The 21,729-nt window shown below is 42.0% G+C and overlaps 1 protein-coding gene across 1 annotated transcript in view; it reads left to right on the top strand.

Annotated features, from left to right (window-relative positions):
- The window catches only part of gucy2g (guanylate cyclase 2g), a 51,604-nt gene that overhangs the window by 16,506 nt on the left and 13,369 nt on the right, over positions 1 to 21,729 (top strand). Inside the window, exons 5-15 of the mRNA XM_010864068.3 lie at positions 21 to 168; positions 10,155 to 10,290; positions 10,612 to 10,715; positions 15,553 to 15,719; positions 15,816 to 15,959; positions 17,226 to 17,314; positions 17,714 to 17,813; positions 18,279 to 18,350; positions 18,445 to 18,613; positions 18,997 to 19,152; positions 20,959 to 21,136. Of these exons, the coding sequence (XP_010862370.2) occupies positions 21 to 168; positions 10,155 to 10,290; positions 10,612 to 10,715; positions 15,553 to 15,719; positions 15,816 to 15,959; positions 17,226 to 17,314; positions 17,714 to 17,813; positions 18,279 to 18,350; positions 18,445 to 18,613; positions 18,997 to 19,152; positions 20,959 to 21,136 (1,463 nt within the window). The remainder of the gene's footprint in view (positions 1 to 20; positions 169 to 10,154; positions 10,291 to 10,611; positions 10,716 to 15,552; positions 15,720 to 15,815; positions 15,960 to 17,225; positions 17,315 to 17,713; positions 17,814 to 18,278; positions 18,351 to 18,444; positions 18,614 to 18,996; positions 19,153 to 20,958; positions 21,137 to 21,729) is intronic.

Genomic DNA, 21,729 nt, shown 5'->3' on the forward strand with positions numbered 1-21,729 from the left:
TGGGCGATGTTGTGTTTCAGGTTAGCCCTTACTCCGCCTACCTGCATGATGCAGTCCTGCTTTATGCCATGGGGCTGAAGGAGGTCCTAAAAGATGGCAAAGACCCCCATGACGGGCATGAACTTCTCCAGATAGTGAAGAAGAAAAAGAACAATATTCGCTTTTATGGTAAATTATTTAAGCTTCTCTTAATTCATAACTATTTATGAAAATGTGTTTGTTTAACTATACATCTGGACACTGGAAATACCTTTAATATTCACCCTATCAAACAATTACAAATGCAAGATTCTCATTAAAATGCATTGACATTCACATATCTATGTCCTGTCTAAGCTCAAGTCTTTGGGAAAGCACAATAAACAAATGTATTGTGTTTTTGTCAATGTCGAGGAGGCAGGACACACGTGCAGTGTTGAAGAGAAACATAATTTTAATGGTTTTCTTTACCAAACTGAAAACAATAAAAAGAGCGGCAGACTGCAAACTGAATGCAAAAACGAACACAAAAAACTTAAATAGGGCCCCCAATTAGTGGCAACGCGGGACAGCGGGACAGAGGAAGGAAGCCTCCACCCCCAAAGCAGGACGGGGTGCAAGAGCAGTGGGAGGCTACACCCCTGAAGCAGAGGGAGGAGGTGGCGATGGTCAGAGGCTCGGACCACCCCTCCGGGAGTGGTAGCAGAGGCCCCTCTTCAAACCACTCCGGATGTGTTGGTGGCAGTGACAGGGGCATAGGGGCCCCCAGCCAGGACCGGACATTTTTTTTTGTTGTTGTGATTTTACCCCTTTATTTGTCCAAAGACAATTTCCTGATATCCAATTCCCTTGTTGTGGCAGTTACACAGGTTGGGCAAGATGGTTGAAGTTCAACACATGCTTTGCCAAACACATCACACCAAGCCAATCTGATTTCTTATCATACTGTTCATTCAACCCAGAAGCCTTTAGTGTTCACCGACTATACAATTGCAATTGTTCGCAAGCCCTCTCCCTTAGTAGTTCAAGTTCAAAGTTTATTTATCATTCTGTCCAATTAAATTCTTGTGACATGGCACACAACATCTACGTAGTAAGAATCAAGAAATACATGAAGCAAAAATATAGCAATAATATACATGAATAACTAGCAGCAATTTTAAAGACTTTAGAATGGGGCATATGAAACAATATGGTTTGAAGCATTGAATATGATGAAGATAATAATATGAGTGTGATATGCCTATGAATGCTACATACAAAAGAATATTCTAATGTACATTGAATGTACATGGAAAGACATCAGAGCATTTGGGATGTTCATCTGTGATCAATATGATCATAGCCAGTGTTGCTGGTTGAGGAGCCTTATGGCCTTAGGGGGAAAAACTGTTTGTGAGTCTGGAAGTGCGTGCTCAATGTTACGATACAACCCCATTTCCCAAAAAGTTGTGCTAAACGTAAAGAAAAACAGAATCCAATGATGTGAAAATCATTTAAACTCTATATTCAATAGAAAGTAGTACAAATACAACATATCAAATGTTGAAGAAGATACATTTTATTATTTCTTGAAAAATATATGCCCACTATCAATTTGTTCTCCCCACTGTACAATGTTTTACATCACCTTTCTTTCCCATTCTGACATTCAGTTTGGAGTTCAGGAGATTGTCTTGACCAGGACCACACCCCTAAACGCATTGAAGCAACTGCCATGTGATTGGTTGATTAGATAATTGCATTAATGAGAAATTGAACAGGTGTTCCTAATAATCCTTTAGGTGAATGTGTATATATAGGTATATTTAAAAAACTATAAGGGCTTTTCGTATGTAAATTAGTCACACTAGAATGTGATAGAGCATTCCAGTGGCAATGCTGGGGTCTGCCAGTGATAGAGTTTTAAATGTGTTAATAACTGGGCTAGGAATTATAAGAATTTTGATGACTGCTTAGGAGAAATATTATATTTCAGTACACAACATGTTAACCCTCTCCTTGAACTGCCACCTTAACGTGGTGGAGGGGTTTGAGTACCCGAGTGACCCTAGGAGCTATGTTGTCTGGGGCTATATGCCCCTGGTAGGGTCTCCCAAGGCAAACAGGTCTTAGGCGACGGGTCAGACTAAGAGCGGTTCAAACCCCCCTTAATGATGAAAAAAATATTGAGTACCGTGACGTCGCCCGGTATGGCGCAGCCGGGGCCCCACCCTGGAGCCAGGCCTGGGGTTGGGGCTCGTATGCGAGCGCCTGGTGGCCGGGCCTTCCCCCATGGGGCCCGGCCGGGCTCAGCCCGAACGGGCGACGTGGGGCCGCCCTCCCGTGGGCTCACCACCCACAGGAGGGACCATAAGGGGCCAGTGCGAAGAGGATCGGGCGGCAGTCGAAGGCAGGGGCCTAGACAACCCGATCTCTGGACACGGAAACTAGCTCTAGGGACGTGGAATGTCACCTCGCTGGCGGGGAAGGAGCCTGAGCTAGTGCGTGAGGTTGAGAGGTTCCGATTAGAGGTAGTCGGGATCACCTCTACGCACGGCTTGGGCTCTGGAACCACACTCCTTGAGAGAGGATGGACTCTTCACCACTCTGGAGTTGCCCATGGTGAGAGGCGGCGGGCTGGTGTGGGTTTGCTTATAGCTCCCCAGCTCTGCCGCCATGTGTTGGAGTTTACCCCGGTGAACGAGAGGGTCGTTTCCCTGCGCCTACGGGTCGGGGATAGGTCTCTCACTGTTGTTTGTGCCTACGGGCCGAACGGCAGTGCAGAGTACCCGACCTTCTTGGAGTCTCTGGGAGGGGTGCTGGAAAGTGCTCCGACTGGGGACTCTATTGTTCTACTGGGGGACTTCAACGCCCACGTGGGCAACGACAGTGACACCTGGAGGGGCGTGATTGGGAGGAACGGCCCCCCTGATCTGAACCCGAGTGGTGTTCAGTTATTGGACTTCTGTGCTAGTCACAGTTTGTCCATAACGAACACCATGTTCAAGCATAAGGGTGTCCATCAGTGCACGTGGCACCAGGACACCCTAGGCCGCAGGTCGATGATCGACTTTGTTGTCGTCTCATCTGACCTGCGGCCGTATGTCTTGGACACTCGGGTGAAGAGAGGGGCGGAGCTGTCAACTGATCATCACCTGGTGGTGAGTTGGATCCGATGGCGGGGGAGAAAGCTGGACAGACTCGGCAGGCCCAAGCGTACTGTAAGGGTCTGCTGGGAACGTCTGGCCGAGTCTCCTGTCAGAGAGATCTTTAACTCCCACCTCCGGCAGAGCTTTGACTGGATCCCGAGGGAGGTTGGAGATATTGAGTCCGAGTGGACCATGTTCTCCACCGCCATTGTCGAAGCGGCCGCTCGGAGCTGTGGCCGTAAGGTCTCCGGTGCCTGTCGAGGCGGCAATCCCCGAACCCGGTGGTGGACACCGGAAGTAAGGGATGCCGTCAAGCTGAAGAAGGAGTCCTATCAGGCCTGGTTGGCTTGTGGGACTCCTGACGCAGCTGACGGGTACCGACAGGCCAAGCGGGCTGCAGCCCGGGTGGTTGTGGAGGCAAAAACTCGGGCCTGGGAGGAGTTCGGTGAGGCCATGGAGAAGGACTATCGGCTGGCCTCGAAGAGATTCTGGCAAACCATCCGGCGCCTCAGGAGAGGGAAACAGTGCCCTACCAACGCTGTTTACAGTAGAGGTGGGCAGCTGTTGACCTCAACTGAGGATGTCGTCGGGCGGTGGAAGGAATACTTCGAGGATCTCCTCAATCCCGCCGTCACGTCTTCCATTGAGGAAGCAGAGGATGAGGGCTCAGAGGTGGACTCGTCCATCACCCGGGCTGAAGTCACCGAGGTGGTTAAGAAACTCCTCGGTGGCAAGGCACCGGGGGTGGATGAGATCCGCCCTGAGTACCTCAAGTCTCTGGATGTTGTGGGGCTGTCTTGGCTGACACGCCTGTGCAACATCGCGTGGCAGTCGGGGACAGTGCCTCTGGGATGGCAGACCGGGGTGGTGGTCCCTCTTTATAAGAAGGGGGACCGGAGGGTGTGTTCCAACTATAGGGGGATCACACTTCTCAGCCTCCCCGGGAAAGTCTATGCCAGGGTTCTGGAGAGGAGAATACGGCCGATAGTAGAACCTCGGATTCAGGAGGAACAGTGTGGTTTTCGTCCTGGCCGCGGAACACTGGACCAGCTCTATACCCTCTACAGGGTGATGGAGGGTTCATGGGAGTTTGCCCAACCAGTCCACATGTGTTTTGTGGATTTGGAGAAGGCATTCGACTGTGTCCCTCGTGGCATCCTGTGGAGGGTGCTTCGGGAATATGGGGTCCTGGGTCCTTTGCTAAGGGCTGTCAGGTCCCTGTACGACCGAAGCAGGAGCTTGGTCCGCATTGCCGGCAGTAAGTCAGACTTGTTCCCTGTGCATGTTGGACTCCGGCAGGGCTGCCCTTTGTCACCGGTTCTGTTCGTAATTTTTATGGACAGAATTTCTAGGCGCAGCCAGGGGCCGGAGGGTGTCAGGTTTGGGGACCACACGATTTCGTCTCTGCTCTTTGCGGATGATGTTGTCGTGTTGGCCCCTTCAAGCCAGGACCTCCAGCATGCACTTGGACGGTTTGCAGCCGAGTGTGAAGCGGTGGGGATGAAAATCAGTACCTCCAAATCCGAGGCCATGGTCATCAGTCGGAAAAGGGTGGCTTGCCCACTTCAGGTTGGTGGAGAGTGCCTGCCTCAAGTGGAGGAGTTTAAGTATCTAGGGGTCCTGTTCACGAGTGAGGGAAGGATGGAACGGGAGATTGACAGACGGATCGGTGCAACTTCTGCAGTAATGCGGTCGATGTATTGGTCTGTCGTGGTGAAGAAAGAGCTGAGCCGTAAGGCGAAGCTCTCGATTTACCGGTCAATCTACGTTCCTACTCTCACCTATGGTCATGAGCTTTGGGTCATGACCGAAAGGACAAGATCCCGGATACAGGCGGCCGAAATGAGCTTTCTCCGCAGGGTGGCTGGGCGATCCCTTAGAGATAGGGTGAGAAGCTCGGTCACCCGGGAGGAGCTCAGAGTAGAGCCGCTGCTCCTCCACATCGAGAGGGGTCAGCTGAGGTGGCTTGGGCATCTGTTTCGGATGCCTCCGGAACGCCTTCCTGGGAAGGTGTTCCGGTCCCGTCCCACCGGGAAGAGACCCCGGGGAAGACCTAGGACACGCTGGAGGGACTATGTCTCCCGGCTGGCCTGGGAACGCCTCGGTGTCCCCCCGGAAGAGCTGGAGGAAGTGTCTGGGGAGAGGGAAGTCTGGGCATCCCTGCTTAGACTGCTGCCCCCGCGACCCGGCCCCGGATTAAGCGGAAGATGATGCGATGCGATGCGAACATGTTAACCAACTGGTCACAATTGTGACTAAGCATAAAACAACTTTTCAACTACATTTCCATTAATGTTTAAAATTATTATTATTTAGTATTTAAAAGGGTTGCTATTGACACATTTGGATATTTTAATGTCTGGGGATAAAATGGTTAATGCTGAACAATATATACAGGTTTTGGAGTAACATATGCCATCCAGATGATGTATTTATCAGGGAATTCCTTGCTTATTTTACTAAAACAATGCCAAACCACATTTTCCACATATTACAACAGCATGTCATCCATTGAAAACATTTGACGCATTATGAAATGAAAAATACGACAAAGGAGTCCCCAAAGTGTGAAATCCTATGTCAAGAAAGAATTGGAAAACGTTTCACTTTCAAGGTTACAGAATTTGGTCTCCTTAGTTCAAAGTATGTTAAAAGAAGAGGTTGCTGGCGTGTATTTTTCCAAAAACAATCAAATTTCTCTGTATCAACATTTGACATATAGCCTAGCCTTAACAGTCTGTTAGCCAGCCTGCTAGCATAGTGGAGTCTGTCAATAGCATAGGCAGAGTAGTTAGTACAGCTTTACCTATTGCAACTGTGACTCGTTCCAGGCTGAGAAAAGTTAAACAAGGTAGTGCTAACAAAAACAACCTTATTAAGATAAATCCTTCCTCCACCTCGGTCACAAATAAAAATAATTGTATCACTTCGCATCTCAAAATGGGACTCCTAAATGTTAGATCCCTTGCTCCAAAGGCAGTTGAATGAATTAATCTCTGATCATAAACTAGATGTTATTGGTTTATGTGAAACGTGGCTAAAGCCTAATGAATTCATTGCCTTAAATGAGGCCTCTCCTCCTGGTTATACTAGTGATCATATCCCTCGTGCGTGCCGAAAAGGAGGGGGTGTTGCTAATATTTATGACAGTAAATATAAATTTACTCTCAAACATATCACTGAGTTTCATTCTTTTGATGTTTTACTCATGAATGTTAACCAGGCCGATAAATCGTTCTACATAGCTAATATATAGGCCCCCCGGGCCATACACAATGTTCTTCAATGAGTTTCCAGAATTCTTGTTTAACCTTGCAGTCATGGCCGATAGTATTCAATTTTTTGGCGATTTCAATATTCATATGGAAAAGTCCAATGATCCTCTTCAAAAAGCCTTTGAAGCCATAATTGACTCAATGGGTTTCATCCAACATGTCTCAGGTCCAACACATTGCCACAATCACACCTTAGATTTAGTCCTGTCACGAGAAATAGATATTGTCGATCTAATAACTTACCCCCAAAATCCTGGATTATCAGATCACTGTCTTGTTACATTTACCGTTAAAACAAGAAATCCACTTGCTCCCCAAACAATGAGTTTCAAAAGCCGTACTATAAATTCTCGGACTACAAATAAATTCCTTGATATTCTTACAAGTTCGCTTGTTGACGATAGAGTAAATAAATCTGTAAACGATCAAATCGATGATCTAAACTCAATACTGCGAAATACATTAGATACGGTTGCACCACTAAAAACTAAAGAAATACGCAACAAGAAACTTGCTCCCTGGTACACAGACAATACTAGAGCACTTAAGCAAGCCTCCAGAAAATTGGAGCGAAAGTGGCGTTCCACCAAGTTGGAAGTATTTAGACTAGCCTGGATAGACTACAGTACAATACCGAAAATCACTCACGTCTGCTCGATCAGCATATTTCTCCAACCTGATTGAGGCGAACAAAAACAATCCAAAATGTCTATTTGATACAGTTGCAAAGTTAACAAAAAAGCAAAGCTTAGCAAGTGAAGTGGGTCTTCATTTTAGTTGTTATGAATACATTAACTACTTTGATGAAAATATCGTCACCATTAGAAAACAAATAACTGACTCCTCCTTAAATAGTTATGGTCCTCAAAATCTCAGTTGTCCTGAAAATGTCCTGAACCTCCCTGACCAGGTGTCAATGGGGACACTTGAATTGAAACCGTATCGCTCGACACATTTACTAAATTTGTAATGAGTTCTAAACCCACAAACTCTCAGCTAGACCCGATTCCAACAAAATTACTTAAGGAGCTATTTCCTGTGCTAGGTCAGCCAATGCTGAACATAATAAATTGCAATTTCCTCCGGATGTGTACCAAATTAAGCCTCTTCTCAAAAAATAGAATCTGTATCCCGACATATTAAACAATTATAGGCCAATATCGAACCTCCCGTTCCTCTCAAAAATCGTAGAAAAATGTGTTTCCCAACAACTGAATGCCTTCCTAAAGACAAATAACATTTATGAAATACTCCAGTCCGGTTTCAGATCCCATCATAGTACTGAGACTGCACTCGTGAAGGTAACAAATGACCTTCTAATGGCCTCAGACAAAGGTTCCGCATCCGTCCTGTTGCTTCTTGATCTTAGTGCTGCTTTTGACACTATTGATCACTCCCTTCTCTTAGAGAGACTGGAAACCCATATTGGGCTGCGTGGACATGTTCTAGCCTGGTTTAAATCGTATTTATCTGAAAGATATCACTTTGTTAGTGTGGATGGCATATCTTCTGACAAGTCAAAGGTATGCTTTGGTGTTCTTTAAGGCTCGGTTCTGGGCGCATTATTGTTCTCACTATATATGCTCCCTCTGGGCGATGTAATCCGAAATCACAATATTAACTTTCACTGTTATGCTGATGACACACAGTTATATATTTCAAGGAAGCATGGAGAAGCCCCTAAATTAGCTACTTTGGAAGCATGCGTTTCAGATATTAGGAAGTGGATGACAGAGAATTTCTTGCTCTTAAACTCAAAGAAAACAGAAATGCTCGTTTTAGGACCCAAGAAACAAAGAGTGTTGTTAGCAGATCTCACTGTGAACCTCGACGGCTGCATGGTCGTATCCCAAAAAACTGTAAAAAACCTTGGCGTTAACCTTGACCCTGACCTCTCCTTTGAAGAACATATAAATTATGTCTCAAGAGTTGCTTATTTTCATCTTCGAAATATTGCAAAAATTTGAAACTTTCTATCAAAAACTGATGCAGAAAAATGTATCCATGCTTTCGTTACTTCTAGACTAGATTACTGCAATGCTCTTCTCTCTGGTTATCCAGACAAATTAATAAATAAACTTCAATTAGTGCTGCACACGGCTGCTAGAATCCTAACTAGAACAAAAAAATTTGAACACATTACTCCTGTCCTGGCGTCCTAACACTGGCTGCCTGTTGGGGTTAGGGCTGATTTTAAGGTTTTACTCTTAACCTATAAATCAATACATGGACTTGCTCCAACTTACCTTGCTGAAATGATCCAGCCATACATACCTACACGTAACCTTAGATCGCAAGATACAGGCCTTTTAATTGTACCTAGAATTTCTAAACAAACAGCTGGTGGCAGGGCCTTTTCTCATAGAGCTCCACTCCTGTGGAATGATCTGCCAATTAAGGTTAGAAATGCAAACTCAGTGCAAACTTTCAAGTGTCTACTAAAAACTTAGGTGTAGCCTGGCCAGAGGGCGTGAAGGTGACCAGTAGGCTTGATACTGTCCACTCTCGCTGTCTTGCCAGGTGGGCTCTCGTCGCCACTGGGATGCCCTCCCTCCAATGCCTTTCGGGGGAAGAGTCACTGGCTTGTTGTTGACTCTTTGTTGCGCACTTGTGCAATTGGGCTGTACGCTGCTAGCAATACTCGGCCCTCATTCAGGGGGGTTGCGGTTGGTGGGTGTCCCTTTGGTTGATGCCTGGCAATGTGGGTGGATTGATTTCCTGCCTGTTGGGCCCTGTCCGGGGCCTCCCCCGGGTAGGGCCACAGTGTCACCGGACCCCCCCGTCTCAGTTCCAAGGTGCTACGCTGCTATATTATTGTGCTGGGGGATATGAGGAATGCACTACTAACTTTTTTTCAGTCTCCACCAGTTTTACATTTTAAGAGGAGATGAGGTCCTGGTCCACACCTGCGGATTACCTGGTTTGGGGGGCCCGTTGCTGTCCCTGTCCTTGTCCACCTGGTCATACTTCTGACCTAGTTTAAAATCAAATAGACTATGGATTTAGCCCAGAGAAATGTATTTATTATTCCAATTGGACTCTTAATACCTCACCCGGCACAGCCAGAAAAGGACTGGTCACCCCTCTGAGCCTGGGTCCTCTCTAGGTTTCTTCCTAAAATTCGACCTTCTTAGGGAGTTTTTCCTAGCCACTGAAATTCAACACTACTGTTGTTTGCTCCTTGGGTTTAAGGCCGGGTGTCTCTGTAAAGCACTTTGTGACAACTTCTGTTGTAAAAAGGGCTTTATAAATACATTTGATTGATTGATATTGTCTTTGTACAATTTTCAATACAATTCAGGGATAAATGATTTGCATATCTTTACATTCTGGTTTTATTTGCATTTTAGGAAGCGTCCCAAATTGTTTTGGAAACTGTTGTATAGAGTCGCTATAGCACAAGGCGGCAAAGCCACCCCTTCTCATTTGCAGCACACCAGTGCCCAAGTCCCGGGTATTGTTGGCACGCTGCCACTAGGACCCAATCTCCTGGCCACTGGGACGTAGTTGTACTATAAAGAAATGATTCAGACTGCTGTGCCATGCAGTGGCCCATACTGTATGTGGCATATGGTGTTTCATTGATTCATTTGTTTCAATTGATTTACATTTTGAAAAGCATCTGCCATTGTCAGTGAGAACCTGTTGCCCATAACTAGGCATTCATGAAGTTTCATTTGAGTATTCATGCTTGCAGTACCAGTATCAATGTTAGATTTCTAAAGGAATTTAACTGTAATCATTTTGTGTGGTGAACTGGGCATTGCAGGAGCCTCTGGACTTGTTCACTTTGATGAGGAGGGTGAGAGGAACTTGGACTACTCCATATTTGATCTTCAGCTTACTGACGGCAGTAACACATTTGTGCCCATCCTCCATTTTGACAGCCACACCAAATCTATCAGGTGACATACATATTAAAAATGTAATTGTAATTCATATTCAGATGGCTTACACATAAGAAATCTTACATCCTTTAAATGCAAATTACATTTAGAATCTTTATATGAACATTACAATAATTAATTCACCACACATAACTCCCAAATAGTTTGATATCTGCACATTAAAGAAAATTATTATTATTATCTATTTAATTAAATAGTAATTTTACCTTTTTATATACTGTTTTTAAATAGCTAGGCATTTCTGTACTGTGATATGAATTGTGACAGACATTAATATTTTGACTGTACTATGGTAGAGAATATATTGTTTCTTTGCAGATCAACCCCAAAGTTAGCATCTGTGATCTGGCCAAAGGGAAATCCTCCAACTGATATGCCTGAATGTGGCTTTGACAACAAGCTCTGTGAATGGCTCTCCAATGGTAATTCCCACAATCACAATCCCAACAACAATATACACATTTTCACATTAATGTATTCAAATAGAAATAGTTATCTTCCTGTTTTACACCACGTAGTTATTTTAAATAGACTAAAAGTTTCCAGAATCTATCTGAAAAGATGAAGGGACACTGGTGTCCCACCATGGTGTGCAAGAACAGAAAAGATCATTCACTGGGCTAAATAGGGAGCTGCCCTTCCTTAAGGGTGGGAAAGAGACCAGAGCTGGCAGAACGAAGAGCTTTTGTAGGGATGTAGGGTTTGAGTATTTCCTGAAGGTAAGTTCCTCTTGTAAAGCACATTGAATTGCTTCAATGTATGAATTGTGCTATATAAATAAACTTGCTTGCTTGCTATGGCATTATACCCAGACAGCAGTGAGTCGGCGGACCAGAGGCGGTCCTCCAGAGACAGTGGAAGCGTCAGAATGTCTAAATCGCAAACACGTTTGCCGCCTTCCTACCGCCTGTGATCTACGGCAGGCCCGTGGGCCAACCGCCGTTATACAGAAGGCGGACCTTCCGCGGTTTTTGAGCGATCTGCCGCTTTTATATATTTAATATTTATAGCATGCAGTTTATCGAGAATAACGATTGATCAAATCAGACAAATTTCCATTTGGTGTGTTAATTCCACATTTCAAAGTACAGTAACTGTCATTCAAACAAGATGTCAGATCACTGAAATAAATAACAGGCAGAAGAAAATATACATATAAATACACACTACAGAACATGCAGGTTTCCAATTAAATTTTGGTAAAAAACAGCCATACAAGCAAATTATAACACAAACACAATAATTGTTAATAATATAAAAAGAGGTCAGCTCTGGGATGAAAATAATAACCAGAAAAAATAAGTAATGAGGATATTTGGTACCAAAGAATGTGCAGGATAACAAATAAATCAAGGTATAACATCACATTTTCAAGCCATTTCTAACAATAAGAAAAGTGGTAATAATTTAGAGTAAAGCTCTAGAGTAGAATAGACCATTATAATGGCATTGCTGACCTGGAGCACAAGATTGACACCGTGCTGCAATAAGATCTGTGTCTCTTGTATCTGTGATAAACAAAACTTGACATTTATATTTATATAAAAATACAGAGTTAAAAACAGTAGTAGAACAGACCATTATAACTGCAATGCTGACCTGTGGCACAAGGATTTACAAGCTATATTTAACAATAGAATAACAGTTAAGCACTGTGATGGAATGAAAAATGCTGATGTTAAAAACAGAGTAAGTAGAATATTTGGTACCAGGTAATGTGCAATATCAAGTATCAGAAATAGTATTTCCAAGCTATTATTAATAGAATAACAGTTAAGCACACTGATGAAATTAAAGTAGAATTTTAGTACTAGTTAATGTGCAATATTAAGTAACAGGTATGAAATAGGATTTACAAACTATAATAGAATCGTTAAGACGGAATGAAATAAGCCAATACTAAAGTTAAAATACAAATAAAAACAGGGTGGATTTGGTGAGTGTAGTCTGGCACTTCTGGCTTCTTGATGTTACTGACTGCAGGATAAAGAAAGTGTTCCAGTTCAGTGATGCTGGGGTGTCAGTAGTCAGCCTAGGTTTAAGGGGTCGGCTGTGGGTCCTTCTCAGCTGTGCGGCTTTTTCTGCCTTCATGGTCAGATGCTCCTTTCAGGTAATGCACCTACAGGGGTTCCCAGAATAAAAGAATAAAGTAGACAAAAGAATAAAGTACACAAAAAACGTCACAAATAACATCACTTACTTGTACTCAAACTCTTGGCACTGTGAAGTGGAGTCTGGATTACTGGGGAGAAACCTGGTTCTGAGAAAGAGGGAACAGAAATGTGAAAATCTAACAAAGTGTATAGTTTAGTTACAGGATCACAAATTAAGCATCACAGCAATACATTTTACATACCAGCCCGGAAGTCTGCAGATGGCTCAACATTTTCCTGGTTTTCTGGAATCGATGCAACTTCTGTAGCATGTAGTGATTCAAGTGAATGTCCTGTTTGTCCCTCTCAACTCTTTTCAATATTATTTTCCTTTTGGCCCAGTAACTAGACATTGTGACTAACAATGCATTTACCTTTAAAACCAAAACGATTGACCAACAGTAGGTCTCTTGGGTGAAGATAACCGGTTATGCTCTGGCCAAGGTATCTGCAAGAAAACATGAACAAAACCAGATTGTTAACGTTAGGAATATACAGTAGCTATGCTGCGGGGGGGAAACATTATCAGCCAAATGTGGAACAGTGAAATTGTTAAAAATAAAATGTATTCACCGACTGTTGTGATTCAAGTGAACACAGAATTTTCCTCAAACATAAAAAGTACAGCAGTTCAGAGAATTAGAAACCATAATCGCCTTAAATCCAGTACAGTAGCAACACAGCACAAAACTTGCTAGCCACAGTGTGTACTGTACAAGCGTGTCGCACAAGCCCTGAAAAGTGAAGCCAAAACGTCTCGATCGCCCCCTGGTGAGTGGTCCCAGTATAGGTCATAAACCCCGCCCTCCCCATGTTATTCAATGGGACGCGAGACCAACTAAACAATTAAATTACCCTTCAAATATATTTTTTCCGAAGCTGGTTTCTGTCATTTACTGTAGTTTGTATCACGCTAATGTAAATTCAAGAGTTTGTTTTTAAAATAAGTTTGTTTTTAGTTAGTTATTTAATGCTCTAAAAACGATGGTGTGACGTCGTGATTCACAGCTGTGATTGACAGCTATCTGAGCCGAGGAGCCACTGAATCTTCGGAGGACTGAGGAGATTGGAGCTTTACATTTAATCTCTAAATTTCTATAATTGATATAATTTCACACGGACATAATGGGTTGTTCTGCAGTACATTGTGCTAACCGATCTGGCATTTCCAATCGATCTTTGAATTTTTTTCGGTAAGTTAAATTTATAAGCTATTTAATTAGTAAATAAATGTAATGGGCTAGCTAACGTTAGCTAAAAGACAACAAGCCTCGTTAATAGCCATGTTAATAGCTAGCAGGTGATCGTTAGCTAGAAGTTACCAATTATTTTTGTATTAGGCCTATTCTAAATTAAGGTTAAACATGATGTAAGTTAGGCTATAACATATCGTCTAGGTTTAACAAGCAAAGGTTGTACTGTACTTGGACTTGCGATTGATTACGGTATGCGCATTCTGCGAGGGAGAGTGAGGGCGGGGCAGTTGATTTCGCGGCTTTACAGCTTTACTTCCTTCTCGCTACTGCGCATAACTACTGCGCAGAACTGGTCCCAAGATCGCTATCTGCGCAGACGCAAGTCCAAGATGTCAACGCCGTATCGGGACACTGTTGGCTTCATTTTTCACCAATGGAAAAGAGCGAAAGGGCGTCGTCCATTATTCTTACAGTCTATGGTACTGTAACACAGGCAAAAAAGCATGTGCTAGCTAACACTTACTAGCCACTCTAGCTACTGGACTAGCAGCATACTTGTTCAGGCAAACAAAATAATTTAAAAACCATATATACATCGTTATTTTTGTAAGAAAACACTAAAAGGTAAACTTAGTCTTTCTAGATGTAAAGCTTTTGCTACCTATTATAGCTCATTAAAATTCTACATGTACTAACAACATTGCGTAAACAAGGCAAGAACAATTGCGTAGCTGGTTAGGCAAGAACAAAGATGACTACACATTTTCAATATATAAACTAAAAACAATGTAAACATAATATTGCGTTACACAAAAAGGAAACATGTACTTACTTAAACGATGATATTCGATGACTTTGCTAGCTAGCAAACTGCAGGCTGTAACTCGCGATTGAGCGACGAACTGATGCGAATGTGTGTCCAAACCAACATGGCCGGTCGATTTTGAGAGTAGCCTATTTAAAAGCGTCTTGCCGCCGGAGGACCGCGGTCCTTTTAGACCCAGGCAACCGCCAGAGAAAATGAAGCAGTCAAGAAATATCGCAAGAAATGGGAGTGACGTAACCGGGGGCAAACGTTTCAACCCCGCCAGCAGGACGCACCTATAGCCGACAGCTTAGGGCCGGCGGCAAAAAGAAGCCGTGCGGATATTTTTTGCTATCTGGGATAGTGGATATAATATTTAAATGGTAGCAAGTTGAGTATGCAGAGGATTTATATGGGCAAACTTGTTCAAACATTTTCATATCCAGTTGGGCTTCTGTTTTCTGGATAATTTGCATAGATTTAATGGTACAAATATGGAGACATACCGACAGTGAATTGTGCTAAACGTAAAGAAAAACAGAATGCAATACCGACAGTGAACATAACAAGAGCTTGGATCTAACTGATTAGATGTTTTTTAGATCGCAAAAGCAGTCAAATGTAGTAATAAATCTCTCTGGAACCGAAGAAATGTGAATCTTTCTGAAAAAAAATAGATGGCCCTTCCTGAACACTAAACAAAAACGAGAACACACCAGTATAAAATGAGGGCAAAAGGGTGTAAGCTGGAGGGCACCAAGGCACTAGAATACATCTGTTTTTAAGAGATGCATCACATTTTCGAAATCTGAGATATATAAAAACAACCATGTCTTGAATTGATAAATAATCTAAGCCCAGGCATGTGGGAATTGTGTAGCCTGCAAAATTAGCGAGAACATACAGTATTGTCCTTATTTAAAAAGCTTTCCAGTTTGTACTTTCAGGCATAGTATGTTATTAACCAATATAGGCTATTGATTGTTTAATGCAAAGTACTCTCTAATATCACTTTATATTGCACATGCAGGAACAAATGTTTAGATATTGGAGTGAACTGTTCTAACTGTCACTTAAAAGCTAAGCTTTGTCTTTTTTTATACAGACATTTCGCTGGTGATCCTGCTGGTGTTGTCCCCTCTAATTGGTGTGTTAGCCATAGTCTTGATTGGCTTCCTTATGCTCCAGAAGCTTCGGCTGCAGACCAGGCTGAACGACTCTTGCTGGTGGATCATCAACTACAGTGACATCACTATAGTCAAAGAGCCTAAAGTATTAGCACATCCCACAGCATACCTGTCAGAGGTCCCTCTCATCTGTAAAAAGCATTGTATGTGAATGTAAAACAATTTGTTTGTATCATTTCAGGGAATGCCGGCCCTATCTCTGAGCACCACAGCCAGCAAGAGTGGAAGTGGAAGCTCCCATCAGACCATCCTCTCGTCCACCAGTTACGGTCTGAGGGACAATTCTGGGAAAGAGCACATCTACTCAACCATAGGCCTTTTTCAGGTACAGAATTTGATTTAATTTAATCTCCTCAAATACAGCGGGTGGCCACGATCCTCTGACAGTTCAATGGACATACTTTTACACAGCCGTGTTGGAAATCCCAAGTATTTGGACAATTACATATTGTTTCTATCACTGAATTCTAGCAGTTTGGATTTGAAATTATCATAGGGGTTAAGTGCAGTCTATCAGCTTAACATTGTTCTTTAATCCATGTCTAGTTTTCTATGATTTGCATTTGGAGTATGTTGCTGGTGTATGACAGCTTGAGGACCAAAGAAGTGTGAAGCTGGCCATCATGACGCCGATGAATAAATCCTAATAAATCATTAAGAGACATAACCAAAACATTACATGTGCTAAAACTAACTGATTCATACATTATCAAGAAGAAAGAATGCACTGGTGAGCTCTGTAATGGCCAACAACCTGCTACATCCAGGAAGACCTCTACAGAGAATGACCAAAGAATGCTCACTAATAACTGTGGAACTGGTTCACTTGTCATTGAAGATGTAATTGAATGGCTGCAAATGGAACTGGTTGACCTGTTACTTTTGATAGTAGCTGTAGGATGAATTCTGATGTGTACAGAAACTTCTCATCTACTCAGATCAAACCACATCCTTCAGAACATAAAATACCACATTGCCTTGCAGCAAGACAAGACCCCAAGCATAATGATAAAGCAACCAAGGAGTTTTTCAGAGCCAAAAAGTGAAATGTTCTATATTGACCAAGTCAATATAGAACACTAAAAACTGTCTGAGATATTGTAGTTGTGAATGTGTCTACCATTACCATTCACAAAATAATTCACTGGCTGCATTACAGAAGCTGGAAAGGTCAACAGTATGTAACTCCAAAAACATTATGGCTAAAAATATACCTAAAACAGCCTGCAGAGTGGTAGAAAAGTGACACAAAACCTAGAGAATTGAGAATACCTTGCAACCGCTGAAGACCTGTTTGGTCTATTGAAGCTCTGTAGGCAGAGCATTGTGCTTGTAATCCCAGGCTTGTGAGTTTGATTCACGGAGGGAAAGGGGGGAGCAGTACAAAAGTAAGATTCTCTTGAGTTGACTTAGATGTAAACCCTGTGGATGTTGAAGCAAAACCTATGTGTTATGAAATGTTCACCATGTCTGGCATTACCAATGCTTGACCAATACAGCTGTCAAATAGTGTTGTACAGAAATGCTTTTATCTGACACCTAATACATAAAAATGTGCCAATGTGTAACTGTCATTCATTATTCTGTTCAGGGAAATAAAGTGGCCATCAAATACCTGCAAAATCAACCTGTCATTAATATCAAGAAGCCCTCCATCATCCAAGAGTTCAACGTGGTAAAGTTGGTTACACACCGTTCCTATGTTTCTTGATATTTTTATTGCCTTTATGAAGACCTATTTTAAACTACATGAATATCCTCACCGCGAATGATAAAGGGCCTGTAGATGAGGAGTTGAGGTGTCAATGGGGGAGATTTTAACATTTCTTTAAAGGAAACCACTGTCAATTTTTTAAAGACATAAAAACATAGGCAGCCATGTCAAATCTGAGTAGGAGACTGTAAATTATATGCTGCTGAGAATTCTATTTTTATTTTTGTTCTGTTTGCATTACATTGATGTCACTTTGAACCTCAATATTTATGAATATAACATTATTGTAGAAAAAACAATTTCTATGTGTTTTTTGTGTAAATAATGCTCAGCTGACAATTCTGTTGCTTTTGTAAGTAGTTGAGACAGATGAAGCATGAGAACTTGGTGCAGTTCTTTGGGGTTTGTGTTGAGCCTCCTAACGTTTGCATGGTCATGCAGTACTGCAAGAAAGGCAGCCTGAAGGTAACCGTGTGGGACTGTGTGGTCTGGTTTAATGACAACTACTTAAATGAATGCAGCCTCCATAGACCCCTTGGAAGGCTTTCTGTGTTATTTTACAATTTAATTCAAAGTAAAGTGTTATTATACAATATAAAGTGTTAAGCAACGCACTTAGAATGATGTAATGAGTGAAACATCTGTGAAGGCCCTAATGAACAGTCAAGGAAGACTTTATAAACCCTTTAAAGTGGTTGTTAATGTAGAGCCAGTTTTGCGGACACAGATTAAGCTTAGTCCTGGACAAACAAAATCAAGCTGAATGGAGATTTCAATAGAGCTTGATTTTTTTCATCCAGGAAATTGGTACCAATGGGCTACTCCTCTTGTACCACTCTGCATGAAGGATCCTGTTATTTGTTGTAACTACCCATTTAACTGTGTTCCAAAAATGCTTACTAATGCACCCAACTTGGTTTTGGACGGCAGGATGTTTTGAGATGCAGTGAAATGGAACTGGACTGGATGTTTAAACTGTCCTTCGCTTATGATATTGTCAACGTAAGTATTTTTTAAACAACTGCATTTCCTACCTATTGTAAATAGAGCCAGAATTGTAATATTATTTAGACACTATTCATTTACTTGTTTACAGGGTATGGACTACATCCACAAGAGTAGCCTGAAGTCCCATGGCAACTTGAAGCCCAGTACATGTCTAGTGGATAGCAGGCTTCAAGTCAAAATATCTGGCTTTGGACTCTGGGAGTTTAAACATGGCACCAAATACAAGGTCATCTGTCTGGAAAATACAAAATTTGAAGGTAAACAGATCTCTTGATAAACGTTGTAGACCTGGTTAGTGTGAAGCATAAACCATTCAGACAGGTACTTATTTCAAGGTCTTACAAAGCTTCACTGATGTTGGAGAAAAACGTAATTACAGGTTTATGCCAAACATTGTGTTGGCATTTTATGTTATCCTAAATAGACTATTAAGTTTATGAAAACTATTTACAAAGCATTGGCATGAATCCATGCCTTATTAAGCTTTTATGAATTGTTGTAAAAAGGCCATTTCAAATTTACATGAATAAATACAGATTTTATACAAAAACCAGACATCTATTACTGTGTGAGAACACTCATGAACATGCAACTCTTAAGTGAAATGGTTAAAATGACGATAGTTTGATGCCACTTCCAGAGATGTACTGGACAGCTCCAGAGCTTCTGAGGCAAGACCAAACACCACCCAATGGTACCACCAAGGGGGACATCTACAGTTTTGCAGTGATTATGCGTGAGCTAATCCATAGCTCAGAGGCAGGTCCATATCACGATATCCAGCTGGAACCAAAAGGTGCGTTATTTATTGATTCTTGAAGTAATTGAAAATACCACAAATATTAATACATCTTTACGGTGGAATGAAAAACCTCTTTACAGCAGCAAAGCCAGACAATGCTGTTCCTGGTATGCTGCAGGTACTGCGGTAACGCAGTGACTGTAAGTCTATTCGCTTTTCAGAGCTCTTACGCTGGTTAGCAACAACACAAAGAAAAACTCTAACGTCCCTCATACAGGATGCAGAGATCTAAAAACGTTATCCAAATTAATTTGGCTCATTTGAGGAAATAGACATGGGCTCATTTGCCAAAATACTGAAGTGTCTTTTTAAAATAAATGTATGAAGTGGCTGCAGCATTCAAGGACCTGAGTCCTGGAGTGGGCCCAGGAAACATTGCTGTAAACTGTAAAAAACTGTATTGCAACGTATAAAGTCCATTCTAAGCTGGGTCTGGAATATCACATTGTTTTACTTGTAGAACATAGTCCCTCTATTTTAGACTATTTTACATAAATAAAGTGATCATATTCAGCAACCTATAGACATCACCAGATGCTGTGTATCTTCCTTATGGGCATTTTCTACTGCAAGTGAAATGGGTGCTCAGTTAGATTAATGTCGGTTGATTGACTTGGTCAATATAGAACATTTCACTTTTTGGCTCTGAAAAACTCCTTGGTTGCTTTATCATTATGCTTGGGGTCTTGTCTTGCTGCAAGGCAATGTGGTATTTTATGTTCTGAGGGATGTGGTTTGATCTGAGTAGATGAGAAGTTTCTGTACACATCAGAATTCATCCTACAGCTACTATCAAAAGTAACAGGTCAACCAGTTCCATTTGCAGCCATTCAATTACATCTTCAATGACAAGTGAACCAGTTCCATTGGCAGCCATTCATGCAAAAATACGACAGTTCCTGTTTTACCTTCACATCTTCCTGTTGCCATCACTCTGGTAGATTTTAAGATAACACTTTATATTGAGACTCCAAAAAGTGTGTATGTAGATCCTTAACAGATAATCTACTGACAAAATGTTTTACTCTCTACTAATCCTAACCCCCTAACACTAATATGTATCTTAACCGTAACTTTAACCCTAAATCTTCTTCTAAACCATTCTCTAATCTTAACAAGCAGTTGGTTATGAACAAATGTTACTATAATTACTATTTGTAAAACATCTACTATACAGATGGAAATTGGGACTCTGAAAATTAAATAACCAATATTAAATCTATTCTCTGTAGCTTTTTTATGTGACTTTGCAGGCTCTTTTTGGTATTTTTAGACCATCCAGTTTTTTTAGGCTAGACTAGTTTTTCAGCACATTGCAGTCCAGCCTCCCTAGTTTGGCTGAAGTTGTCTGTGAATGGTATTGGCTGACATATTCCCTATCTCACGGAGAGAGTTCATGATTTTTTGTACTATTTTCTTATCATTATGGTGAGCATTCTTTGGTTATCCACTGTAGAGGTCTTCCTTGGTCTAGCAGGTCAGTTGTCATTGCTTAGCTAGCCAGTGCAAACTAGCACACCTGCCAAATAATTGACAGCTGTTAAGCCAACTGTTCAAATATGTTTGGTACCCTTAAATGGGGGGACTATATACAAAACATGCTGTTATTTTTAAATGCTTAATCCTATGTGTATGGATTTACACACCCAAAAATGGAAGTTGACAGGCTGTACTTTAACTCCATCATCACTGTATCACTTCACATCTAAAGGGCTGGAGTAAAGAACCAAAACCAAAAAACTTGTGTCACTGTCCAAAAACGTATTGAATTGTGTGTTGTGTATCTTGCTTTTCTTCCAGACATTATCAAGCAGCTGCAGACTCGACTTTTAGGGGAGCCACTCAGGCCTACCTTGTGCCCGCAGATGTGCAGCGAGGGACTGGTCACCCTGCTGAAGGCATGCTGGAACGAGAACCCAGAGCACAGACCCTCATTCTGCTCTATCAGGAGACGACTGAAGGAGGCCTGCCCAGAAAGGTCAGTCGTGGAGAGACCCACCCAGACAGGAAGAGGCTTATCTAGACAGAGAGACCAAACCACACACAGAGAAACCATCCAGGCTAGACAGGGGCAGACAAACCCAGACATGGAGGTACTTTTGACAGAAATCAATCAACGGGAAGACACTAGCCAACATAGAATGGGAGAAACAACCCTGACATTGATTCATCTAGCCATACAGGGAGATTACAACGTGGACATAAAGAAAGCAAACCATGCAGGGAGACACAAGCCAGCCAATAGAGGGAGACTAACCAGAGAGTTAGTCTACATTTTGTGACTCAATGCTCAATGATGAGAACTTTCAGTGCTGCTTGAAATTATGTGAACCCCTTGTGCGTTTTTTTCATATTCACAATGAAATCTTTCTTTTATTGAACCAGTTATTTTTGCTTACCTAACAAGTTAATATTTACAAATTCCATGTTGGTTCAGAGGAAATTAACTGTATAGTAGAAAAACAAAATTAAAAGTGATTAGTGAAGGACCAAAAACATATTAGGCAGGTGGTCATAATGTTTTGGCTCATCAGGGTATGTACAGTCAGTAAATTATTTGATATTCAATCT

The sequence above is a fragment of the Esox lucius genome, chromosome 5, assembly GCF_011004845.1.
Source record: "Esox lucius isolate fEsoLuc1 chromosome 5, fEsoLuc1.pri, whole genome shotgun sequence".
Taxonomy (NCBI): Eukaryota; Metazoa; Chordata; class Actinopteri; order Esociformes; family Esocidae; genus Esox; species Esox lucius.